General features: G+C 36.6%; 2 protein-coding genes across 2 annotated transcripts in view; both read right to left on the bottom strand.

Moving 5' to 3' along the window:
- Nucleotides 1-9,825, bottom strand: part of LOC114251349 (lachesin) — a 36,642-nt gene extending 26,817 nt beyond the window's left edge. The window contains exons 1-4 of the mRNA XM_028185573.2: nt 9,662-9,825; nt 551-686; nt 290-396; nt 39-224 (exon numbers count right to left, since the gene is read on the bottom strand). Coding sequence (XP_028041374.2) covers nt 39-224; nt 290-396; nt 551-617 — 360 coding nt within the window. The 5' untranslated portion in view covers nt 618-686; nt 9,662-9,825. The remainder of the gene's footprint in view (nt 1-38; nt 225-289; nt 397-550; nt 687-9,661) is intronic.
- A 773-nt stretch (nt 9,826-10,598) lies between these two features.
- LOC114251353 (NADH dehydrogenase [ubiquinone] iron-sulfur protein 3, mitochondrial) lies at nt 10,599-11,405 on the bottom strand. Its single transcript, XM_089727463.1, has one exon. It carries the CDS (start codon nt 11,403-11,405, stop codon nt 10,599-10,601), a length of 807 nt encoding a protein of 268 aa, XP_089583589.1.
- Between the last annotated feature and the right edge of the window lie 695 nt (nt 11,406-12,100).

Genomic DNA, 12,100 nt, shown 5'->3' with positions numbered 1-12,100 from the left:
AAAATTTTCCTTATAGACAAATCAGAAGTATTGAGTACCTGGCTTTTCATTGGGTCTGTATTAATTTGACACATATATTGGCCTCTATCTTCTTCTTGAACGCTACGGATGTGTAGATTCCAAACAGTTGGCCCGTTGTGGGACACAGCGACTCTATGGTTGTTGGTTATGACATGAACATGTATCGCTTGAATGGCCTTTGTATCAGCTTTAACCCAGCCTACCTAAAAAGTATCTTAATAAATTTTTGTTGAATTTCACAAAGCATTTTGTATTATTTTAAACGTACCCTGTATCCTCCAAGGTTCTGTACAAGGCATCTGAATGTAGCATCTCGTCCTACTGGTATCGTTATATTCATCAATGGCTCAGCAAATTCCGGTTGAAATGCTTGACCTAAATAAACAAATTGTTTATCAATTTATAGTTATTGATAAATTAAAAATTCGGCTTACATAATACTGGAAGAATATATTTTTGTTGTAGTGAATAAAACTAAACTACTGAACTGATTGCAGGCTAAGAAACTGAAGTTAAGCACAAAACTAACCGACGAGTTTCGAATCCAGTCCTAACATGAAAATTGCTAGTAAATATATCGACCATGGCTGTTGCATATTTCCAGTCACGCGGACACTCAAACACTTGTGCCCGCTTTATGTATAACCAAAGGGATCCATCAGAATCTGCAAACAAAGAAAAATCTAAATCTTTGTTACTACATACTTACTCTGTTATTGCAAACTTCTAATTAAAAATATGTAGTCTCTACGAAAAAGTTAGCGATAGCCTTATGAGTCTTCAAGAGATCGAAATAGATACATTTAATGAGATATATAAGTCTCACTCCCAACTAATTGATGAAAACGTCTTGTATTTAATGGGTTTATTATTGGCTCTCACATCTTAGCGCAATGGGTGTTGCTTTTTGATGACGTCATAATAAAACAAAATAAAGCTTTACAAAGTAAATACTTTATCAGCCGGGATAAGTATAGTTTGGAAAATTCTTATTTCTAGGGCAATTATTTAATGAATACTTAAAGAATATATCATTCAATGAATTTGGCATTCATGAAACTAAAAAGTTCATGTGAAGCCTCATTCAAAAGAATATTATGTGTGGTTTCGTTAACATAAAAGTCAAGTACAATATGGTTCCATAGGTAATTTCTATAAAGCGGCAAATATTCCCCATTATACTATCGATAACACGCGGCGATGTTGCAAATAAGGGTTACAGAGGCTGTAAGCAGGTAGTCATTTTTGTCCCTTACGTGATCATTCAATAATGATTTGAAGTTATGAGTTCAGCTTATTTGTTTAGTGGTTATTGTGACAGCGAAATCAGGTGCTATTTTTGCCAATAAAAAGAAAAAAAAAATACTACGCTATTCTTCATATCTTGTTATTCTGTTCTTATCTTATCTTTCTTATTCTTCTGTTTATCTTTCAGCCCACACACGTCCACTGCTGGACATAGGCCTCCCCTAAGCCTCGCCACAAATGCTAGACCTGCGCTGCCTGCATCCAGCGGATCCCCGTGAACTTAAAGAGGTCGTCGATCTATTTTGTGAGAGGCCTACTCACGTTACGTCTTCGGGCATGCGGTCACCACTCGACAACTTTTCGGCCCCAGCGGCAATTTATTCTACGAGCAATTTGCTCTGCTCACTGCCACTTTAACGCGCCTATCCTTTGGGCAATGTCGGCTACGATGATTTTCCTGCGAATTTTCTCATTCCGTACAGAAACTCTTTGCATAGTCCTCATCATTGCTCTTTGGGTGTTGGCCTGTTCTGATAAGGCCCGTTTTGAGCGATCACGTATCAGTGCTATGGTATATGTGTCGTCACTGGCAACACACGCTGCTCAAAGACTTTCGTCTTAAGAGACTCTGGTATTTGTGATCTGAAGATTGTGCATAGTTTTCCGAAAGCTGCAAATCCGAGTTGGATTTGACGATTGATCTCTTAACCTACACTACTATGAAAGGTTAAATGAAGCTATCCACGTATTGATTGAATTGATTGAAAATTCTTTATTGCACAATAACATCGTACAAAGGCGAACTTAACGCCATGCAGGCATTCTCTTCCAGTTAACCCTCGTTGATGAAATGAAAGATTCAAGAAGTGCGTAGCTGTGATAAAGTTAATACATGGCGATAATTCAAAGAATTATAGTAGACATGAGTTAAAATAAACACTAGGTTATAATAAAATTACCAAAATAAATACATAGATTTAAAGATGTACATACAAAATATATAGATAAGTAAAGCATATCAAATAAAATACATTATATAATCCACAACATACTACAAAACAATCAAGCAATATTTGTTTTTAAGAAGAGATCATGTACATTCGCTTTCAAAATATTTTATCTCAATATAATATCGTATCGTATCACTTTTCATTATTATTCTCATAATCCTCTCGCAGGTCTGCTAGAAGAGATTTCTTAAAGAAATAAGCAGTGTTTTTGTACATAATTTTCTTATTACTCTGTACTATGTCTTCTTTTTTGTGTGTACATAAATAAATAAAATAAATAATCTTTTTCTTGGTAAAAATACTTTGATGCGATAAGTAATTTTGTAGGCATTTCTGATGTCTATGACAATGTGGCAGTGACTACTGCCCACTGGGTGGGTGGAATGCTCGTCTGTCTCCAAAAGTAATAAAAAACATATTATTATTTATAATGTTCTCAAACTACTTTTGTAACTTATTTCGTAGCTTGAAGTTTTCTAATTTTATGTAACTTCTCTCTCGACTTGTTTGCACAACAGTTTTATTTTCGAAGCTAGACAAATCTAATTTATTAGTCAGGAAAAAAATGTCTTTGTTCATTGTCCTTCAATAATAACGATAAATCTTAGATGTCTATGGACTCCAGATACCACTTAACAGCAGGTGGGCTGTGAGCTCGTCCACACATTAAAGCAATAAAAAAAAAGTTCATGTTAAAGGATGACTTCCACGGTGAAGAAATAGCTTTGTGCACAAAAATCGAATTCGCCAAAATTATAATTTGCGTGATTACTTATGGTAGGGCGTCTTGTGAGCCCGCACCGGTAAGTACCATCACCGTACCTGTAACAGCCGTGAAGCAGTAATGCTTTTCGGTTGATAAGGTGGCACAGACCACTATAAAACGGAGACTTAAAATTCATATCTCAATTAACGTGATCGATGTATATAAGCTTCGGTGACAACTTAACTTCAGCTGGGCCGTAAGCTCGTCCACCCATGTTAGAAATTAAAAAAAAACAGATTCTAGCCATACCCTCGTACTCCCACATACTCGTACTGAAGCTGTGGCACTTGCCCTGGAATCGTTCAAGCGAGTGCGGATGTGATTGCGCACCGGTAACTACTCTTCCGTAAACGTAATAATGTTCGAGAAAAACATACTGTCAGAGCAGATACAGCTTTTATTGTTATTACGATGGGCGTCTGTCACGTTTGTACTGATAAAGAAATACTCCTGCTTATTATGATGAGAATTCCCAATAAGTAAAAGAATCTTTGCAACAGAGTCTTTGAAAATAAAAATGAAAACATTCTGGAGTTAAGACTCTTTAGAGTCTCCTTTGCCATTGACAGGAAAATTAGCTAATGGTTTATCTAGTTTTGAGTGGTTATCAAAGCCCATAGACAAAATAATGTTATTCTCCGTTTAAGCACTATTTTAATACGTATATACCACCCCCTTAAGACCAGAACAAATGAAGGTTTCGCGAGAAAATTAAATGAGATAGCGATCAACTATACCGATCGATATAGCGATCTCAAAGTTATCGGTGTCAGGAACTGGAAGGAGAAAGCCCTGAACAGAGCAGTCTGGAGAGACATACTGGACCAGGCTAAGGCCCACCCTGGGCTGTAAGGCTTAAGATTATGATGATCAACTATACGGACTTATGGTAGCCTTAGCCGAAAAAATATCCGCGAATTAGGAATAAATTTGAGAAGATAACGGAATACAACAGCAATAACTAGTATGATGATGTAGCAGCCGTGTCTGTAGTCTCACCTAGTTTCCTAACTACCTCCTTTATTCGTGACACCATCTTAAATATTCGGAACGACAAGAGAATTGGTCAGTAACTGCTATCATTGATACCCATAAGCGACTTAATCACTCATCAACCAATGGACACTAGATTGAACTGCCTGCTATGGTTATAAATAAAGAGTTGCAAGTCCATACGGATGGATTATATCTGACCTATTTCTGTCACGATGTAATCATACACAGGGGCTTAGGAAGTAAGGGATTTAGGAAGTAAGCCGCTGTGCTCATGTAATTGAGACTACAGACACAGGTGGCAGCAGTTTCATGTTTGATGTGCATGGTCTCCGGTAACGACGGGTCACGTCACGTGGATCGTCAACTCGTAAGCCCAAATTAGCTAAAAATAAAACAAAAAAATACATATTTTTACTATTAACTGTTAATATGACCCTTGTTTTCATGGAGGGCTGAAGATATTATGCCTTTTTGCCAACCTAATATATTTTATTTAACCATGAAGTACTCGAGGCAACTGATGGTAGGACCTCTTGTGAGTCCGCGCGGGTAGGTACCATCACCCTGCCTATTTCTGCCGTGACGCAGTAATGCAGTAATTTCGGTTTAAAGGGTGGCTGCTCCACCCGTTGAAACTATACTTGAACCTTAGAACTTATATCTCAAAGTGGGTGGCACATTTACGTCGTAGATGTCTATGGGCTCCAGTAACCACTTAACACCAGGTGGGCTATGAGCTCATCCACCAATCTAAGCAATAAAAAAAACCTATCTGAGAGTTTTGAGACTGAAGAAAAAAACCATAATTTCAGATAAAATGGTGTCCTCTACTCCTTATCTCCAAATACCGCCTGCATAAATCCTGTAACAGCATTTGGACACAAGAATCTATAGACATCTTAGTTATCGCTACTAGGTCGTCAAATCCACAAATTATATGACGCACAGTTTCGACAGTTGGTGCAGTAGGTCCTCCATAGTGCGAGGCGAGGTAGTGAAATACTCTGTGAGGACTCCAAGCAGACATTGTAATTCACTTTCACAAAGCCTTTTAAGAAACAAGGCTTAAATCAATATTAAAACATTAAAGGCTTAGTAGTTACACAAAACAAATGAAGTGGCAAAATTATTATACATTTTAAATCAAAATAAAGCAAACATTGTCGGGCCACAACATTTCAAAATGGCCGTATGTAAACATTGACCTTTAAAGCTTACAATGAAACAAATGAATGTGAACGCCGTGGAAATATTGAACATTTTCCTAGGCCGAATATTATAAATTGTTAGTTTTAAGTAAATACATAAAAGTCAAATTTGGATTAATAACCGTTTTGGAAATACTTGCAATATTAGGTGATGATCACAATATGTCGTAATATTATTTAAATCAAATTTATCGATCACGCTGACTCGGTGGTGTAGTTAGCATTCCTAATTACTGAGCCGTGTGTCGGGTGTTCGATTGGACTGCAATGACCACCTGGTGAAGGTCACAGAAAGGTCGGTGTATGAAGACAACTCAGGATCGCATATTGTAGCGAACCTTGGGGGGAAGGCTCATGTCCCGCACATTGCTGCTGCTCACGTCTTGCTTTATGACGATAATTAGTTCTGATTTAAAAAAAAGAGTCTATCCTTTCTACAAAAAATAGAAGGTAATTAAGTGTAACGATTTTGTGTTTACGCATTGAATTTCTGTCACGCAGAAAACGTTGACAAGGCATGTTGCGAGACGGAATCGGCAGGTACCAATATCCTCCCTGTTTCTGGATCGAAGCAGTCAGTCTTAGTCAGAAAACTTAGAAGTTAATAAATGATGAAATATATGGTAGTAAATAATAAACGATTATATGTGATGAATAACACCGATTTTTTTTTTAAATAGATCAAATTAAAAAGTCTGTAAATTTAAATAAATGAAAACTATCAAAATATATACTCTCTCTTGGTTAACTCCTCAAATTGACCACCAACTTTAGGATTTGTAATATCATAAGATCTATATTAATAACTGAAGCTACTTTACAAGGATCTCTTTGATGTGCATTGTCTTGAGCGATCTGTTTTAGACTACAGTCTAAGTTGGCTGTGTTAACAAACTTTGTGAACGCCGGAAACTTCGCACCGGCCGCTAAACTCAGTCCATGCCTAATGTTTATACTGAGTACACTGACTTCGGTTTTACAAGTAGACAATTATGGAGGAAGCAATGTAATGTAATTCAAACCATATTACCATAAACTATATCATTACACTAAAATTGGAAATCGTTTTTATGCGGTCGCATTTATGTAAATAATTATTATATGTATATACTTAGATGTATATATTTTACATTCTTAGTAAGTTATGTATGTACATATTATGTAGTTAGGTATGTAGGTACATATAATAGAAATGTACCTAAGGTTTTCAAAACTCCGGTGGGCTCCGGTAAATGAAAAATAAATTAGAAATGCTAAAGGTAAGTAAGTCACTCTGTTTATAGAAAGTCACAATTTTTAGTTGGCTCTAAAAATTTTGTACTACGAATCGTAAAAGAATAAAAATTATATAAGTATCATACACAAACGTATTCCTTTCGATGCTAGATGCAAATCTAAATCCATAAAATAAATTTCAAAGTACAAATAAAACTCCAAAGAACTAGATCACAATTTCTTTCAATTTTAGGTTACTTTAATAGTATCCATATCCAAATGTGTGGGTAGTTCGTGGTAGTAAAACATTTGTAACAAAAAATAAAATTTAAAAGCTGATCTATATCATGATTTGTAATGGTTACTTGTGTACTCCTTGAAGTGGTTCAGAATGAAATCACATTCACGTCTGTAACTTCAACTTTGGACCGTGAAAAAGTTTCGTTCACAATCTTGATTGCTATCGGATGATTAATTGACAAATTTAGGTTGATAACCGGTAATGTCCAGGGGCGATAGCACTAATAGAATTCAATTAGTGGATTGTTGATGTACTGCGGGAAACTTAAAAACAATTAGCGTCTGATATTTCTGGCTTCCGTTCGAAAACTTTCTGCGCCGGATACAAATATTTGAACAGTTGTTAGATAAAGCACGAAATTCGAACACGCGTCGGCTTCGATTTCACATTTTACAAAGACCACAACATTGATATATTTTCACAGCAAGTCACACTCGGTAAACTGGCCTCAAACTAGGATTCCCTGTACTACGGAAACCAGAGACTGATTTAAATATGCATGTACATAAAATATTATTATATAATGATATTAGGCACTTCAGAATGAATTAACAATAAAAGGCTTAGCTGCGTTTTCTGTTATATGTATAATAAGAAAACAACATTTAAAGCCGTTAATCTCTTTTAAAACTAATATAAAAAAGTAAACAGTATTAATAAACTATACAAAACAGAGCTCTCTTTTTACTCAATCACAGCCTTCATTCTATGATACTGAAGAAAAATCATTTTTAAAAACTAAAGAGTTTTAAATAATAAAGGTTTTTATTTACACATAATTATATAGATATTAAACACCTAAGCATAGAGCAAACAAACCTGTTCATCGCACGCCCGATGCCTGAATCGAACTCACGATTCACCGGGGACACTAACTACCGACCCATCGTCAGATGTATATGGGTAAACGAGGCCACGTTCAACCGGGAGACCCGTAGCTACTGCGTGGGCAAGTATTGGCAGGAACCCGGTCTACTTCCCTACTACCCGCTATACAATAGGGATTAAGCTCCATAGAATAGAAACTGAGAAACTGTGACAAGCTGTTGAGCATGTTCAACCTAGTGTCAATTGTTAGCACCACCCTTAGGCATCATAGGGTGTATCAACCATCGACCTTGAGAAGTACGGCCTAAGTCTCAATTTTATCTTCCCGGCTCCTCAAATATGTTTTTTAAATGAAATACGTACCACTTTAGGGCGATAACGTCAAATGGAAGATCTTCTGGTAGACCAACAGTCCAAATATTGTTGCCCGAATATTTTATGCTTATCGTTGGCAAGATTCAGCCATCTGTCAAGTATCTTCTTTTCTATGATGGCTAATGCTACATACTTATCACGTGTTGACAAATGATTGGATGATAGAAAAATTATAACCTGCGTAATTATTGTAATCTTGAGTTGAGAGCCCGCAAAGGTAGGTAGTTACTACCATTCTGCCTATTTATACCATGAAACATTCCGTAATGCGTTCCGGCTTGAGGGAAGGGACATTGATTATATCATACAGTTGTAGCTTAGACTTCATGTCTCAGGGTGGATGATAGCATTCCTATGTGGTGTCTGTGGGCTCTGGCAGTCACTTAACACCATGTGGACTGTGAGTTCGTTCACCCTTCTAATAAAAAAAAGTCGTAAACTACAATTTTTGCACCCGCAAATCAGACAGTCTTAGATTTCATAATGACATTTACATTAATGGTACTTTTAAACTAACTTATATCGCTATAATCTATATATTAATACGTGAAGCAAAAACTTTATATACCTTTTTACGAAAATTGCGCGGACGGAGGAGTATGAAATTTTCCACACTTATAGAGAATATAGAGAAGAAGTGCACAATGCAATTTTTTTTTTTTAAATAATGCATAAAAGATACATTAAATCAATAAAGAAAACATTACACACACTACATACCATGTATTTGACGCACACACGCATGCATAATATTTATTGTCAAACTTTTGTTCTTGACGTCTGTGGTCAAATTGAGAATAGATTAAATATTGTTTGTCTTTATTAATATTTTTTATAGTGTAGCTTTGGCGAAATTTGTGATTATAGAAGTATAAAATACAATTATAATAGTGTACAAACTTACAATTCCAATGAATTATAGTCGAATTTCGACTACTGCGGGACCTCTAGTTATTATAAAAATTCAAAAAATAAATAATACTGAAGTCATAATACTCGCTTGTCGCGTTATCTATGACCCAAGCGAGCAATGAATGAATTTTATCGAGAAGCCGCACCGTTTATGCCCTATTAACAAAACGCTACTTCTATACCGGACCTAAAATCAGCTGAATTGCGAAAGCTTCTTAAGATGTTGTTGGAAAGTTTACGCTATCAAATTGCGCAATCTAAGGACAAGTACATATTATATATCTGAACAGTTATCATTATCATCGCTGTACCTACATAAACAGTGCTCCTGAAAGCACAATAGTTAAGTAGAAGTATTAATGTAAGCACCGAAAATACCATCGTAAGATTAGGATTAGTCGAAAGTTTGTTGTATACACTAACTTATTAACCTGAAGACCAGCAATAACAATATCAAAGTCAAAACACAACTTTTTTTTTGTTGCTTAGGTGGGTGGACGAGCTCACAGCCCACCTGGTGTTAAGTGGTTACTGGAACCCATAGACATCCACAACGTAAATGCGCCACCCACCTTGAGATATAAATTCTAAGGTCTCAAGTATAGTTACAACGGCTGCCCCGCCCTTCAAACCGAAACGCATTACTGCTTCACGGCAGAAATGGGCAGGGTGGCGGTACCCACCCGCGCTGACTCACAAGAGGTCCTGCCACCACTAATACACACAAATTAAAACTTTTATTTTTCTTTTGAAAAAAATACCGAACTCTTTCGTTACTCACCTTCCTCAGCAACACATTTGTCATTACTGTTCATATAATATAGCAGTAAAAGTATTTTAGGTTTTCGAAAAAGTTTTTGTTTAGCCCGGCAAGTTTGAGAGGGCCGGAGGGAGCACGCGGCGCGAACAAACGAACGGCAGAGGCGAGGGCGCGCTACACACTGAGGCGCCAGTCTCCACCAACAACGATTGAAGCAGATTGTTCATTCAGTCCATCGCTCTGTCGTTATTCTTATACGCAGATGTCCATATAATGGGGAAGATAATATGAAGCCGATGTCACCTACAAAATATTCTTGTATTTCTTTCCACAAACCTAAATATTTTATTGGCGAAATTTAAATTGCGCTTCATGGTAATTAATGGCTTGGCGTTAAAGAGGATTCGACATAAATATATTATATAGGATATTAATTTACAATGTTATTCCAATTTACAATACTACCAAAAAATGTATTAAAATTCCATTGTACACAAATATTGTAATTACAATTAAATAATCTTCTCATCAACTCTCGAGAAATCAAACGACGCCAATTAGTACCTTTTCAGTAATTAATCTTGATATCAATAACAATTTTGATCTTTGACCAACATTAATTACTTTACGAACATCGCAGTCCTTTTTGCATTATAATGATCTATCCGAATCTAATTTGGCTGACTTACAAATCTACCAAATTAATTGAATGAAGATGGAATAATTAAGGCACTTTCCGCTAATTTCTTAAGTTATTAATCGAGTCGTTTGAAAAGACCGTCATCTGGTTGATTGAGCGGAAATGAAAGGTTTACATAAGTATGTGAGAATAATTGCCAGATGCTCTACTATCTGAGAGTAATTAGTCGCTCGACTGTAGTGAACAATCAAATTGTAATCTAGACTTTAAATATTCAAAAACAATTATTATGTACTTGTGATCTTACAAAAGTAGATTTTAATTTTTCTTTTTTTTATCTATTGGCTTTGGACTGTTGTATCCCTCATGGAAGTTATTCATGTAATTCCAAGGAGACTCCAGTTGATAGCGGCGCATCTCTTGAGCATACTCGACGGGCTCATATACAAGTTTCTTTAGCTCGTCATCGTAACGAACCTCAGTGTAGCCGATTAATGGAAAATCTTTTCGAAGGGGGTGACCGACGAATCCGTAGTCAGTTAAAATCCTTCTCAGATCCGGGTGATGAGTAAATACAATACCAAACATATCGTATACCTCGCGTTCGAACCAGTTGCAGCTTTGCCACAACTCGCACGCGGAGTGCAGCGGCGTTAATTCATCTGTGTAGGTTTTAACACGAATTCGTTCGCCGAACCTTATACTGAGCAGGCAATATACGACTTCAAATCGAAACTGTCTCGTCGGAACGTCTATAGCTGTAACGCAGGAACACTGGTTGCAACATGCGTGTTGGTGATTGCGCAAGAAACTCAGAACTTGGAACAGGCCGTCGGGCACAATGAGTATTTCAAGTTGATCGTTGAATTGCATCTGCACCTTCTGGACGTATTTCGGTAAACAAGCGGCAACGTACAGGCCGAACTCGTAAAGTCGTTGACGTCTCAAATTGTCGTGTTTCCTGAGCGTATGATTCTCGCATTCAACGGGCTTCAGACAAAACGGATTGCCAATTTGTACAGATTGTTTGCCGTCATCTGAGTGGAGCCTATTTGACAAATGGAATTGACGTCTCAAAATCGACGTGATAGATCTTTTGCTGTAAGACGAGAAAAAACGGTTCATTATTTGACTATTGAATGCTTTTTTGTGTAATAAAAATCAATACAGCTTTATGTGAATTTATAATTCGCTTCGGATAAAGTTTTTGACGTTTTTAGGGTAATGACACTCTGTCTTATTTGTTGTCAGTTGTCTTATTTGACAATGAAAACAAATCTATGAAATAAATCTTTTCGTTTTAAGACTTTTTACGTTATTATTAGAAAATTGAAAGTTACATTGAAAATTGTCAAACCATGTAGTGTAACGCCTACACATCCGAACGGAATCTTTAATCTAAACAAGAAAGTTCCAGCTTGGCGCTTAACTTTCCGGTTCGTTAATGATAATTACGGTAAAAGCCCACAAATTACTGTTTTTATTAAATTATGAAGACATAAAACCGTAGGCCCGGGATGTGGTACACGACTAACAAGGCTTTACTCTCCGTTCGGAGAAGTTTCCGTGTGGAAGTTTCGACATGTGTCCCGTAAGACTAGACGTCTACACACAAATACAATTTTAAACTTGAAACGTACGAAATTCGTATTACCTTTTTACACAGCTTTAAGGTAATTTCTATCAATATTACAGTTTCAAATCAATTAGTTATTCAGAAATCCCAATGGGTACGTAGTGTTACGCCGGTAAGAGTAACGCCATCTATCGCCGAATAGCCAAAACGAATATCAAAGGAATCTCGTAACGCCGAGAAAGAT

The sequence above is a fragment of the Bombyx mandarina genome, chromosome 05 (assembly GCF_030267445.1).
Source record: "Bombyx mandarina strain Sakado chromosome 05, ASM3026744v2".
NCBI classification, from domain to species: domain Eukaryota; kingdom Metazoa; phylum Arthropoda; class Insecta; order Lepidoptera; family Bombycidae; genus Bombyx; species Bombyx mandarina.
The sequence above is the reverse complement of the archived record's forward strand: the minus strand, read 5'-3'. Positions and strand labels throughout refer to the sequence as shown.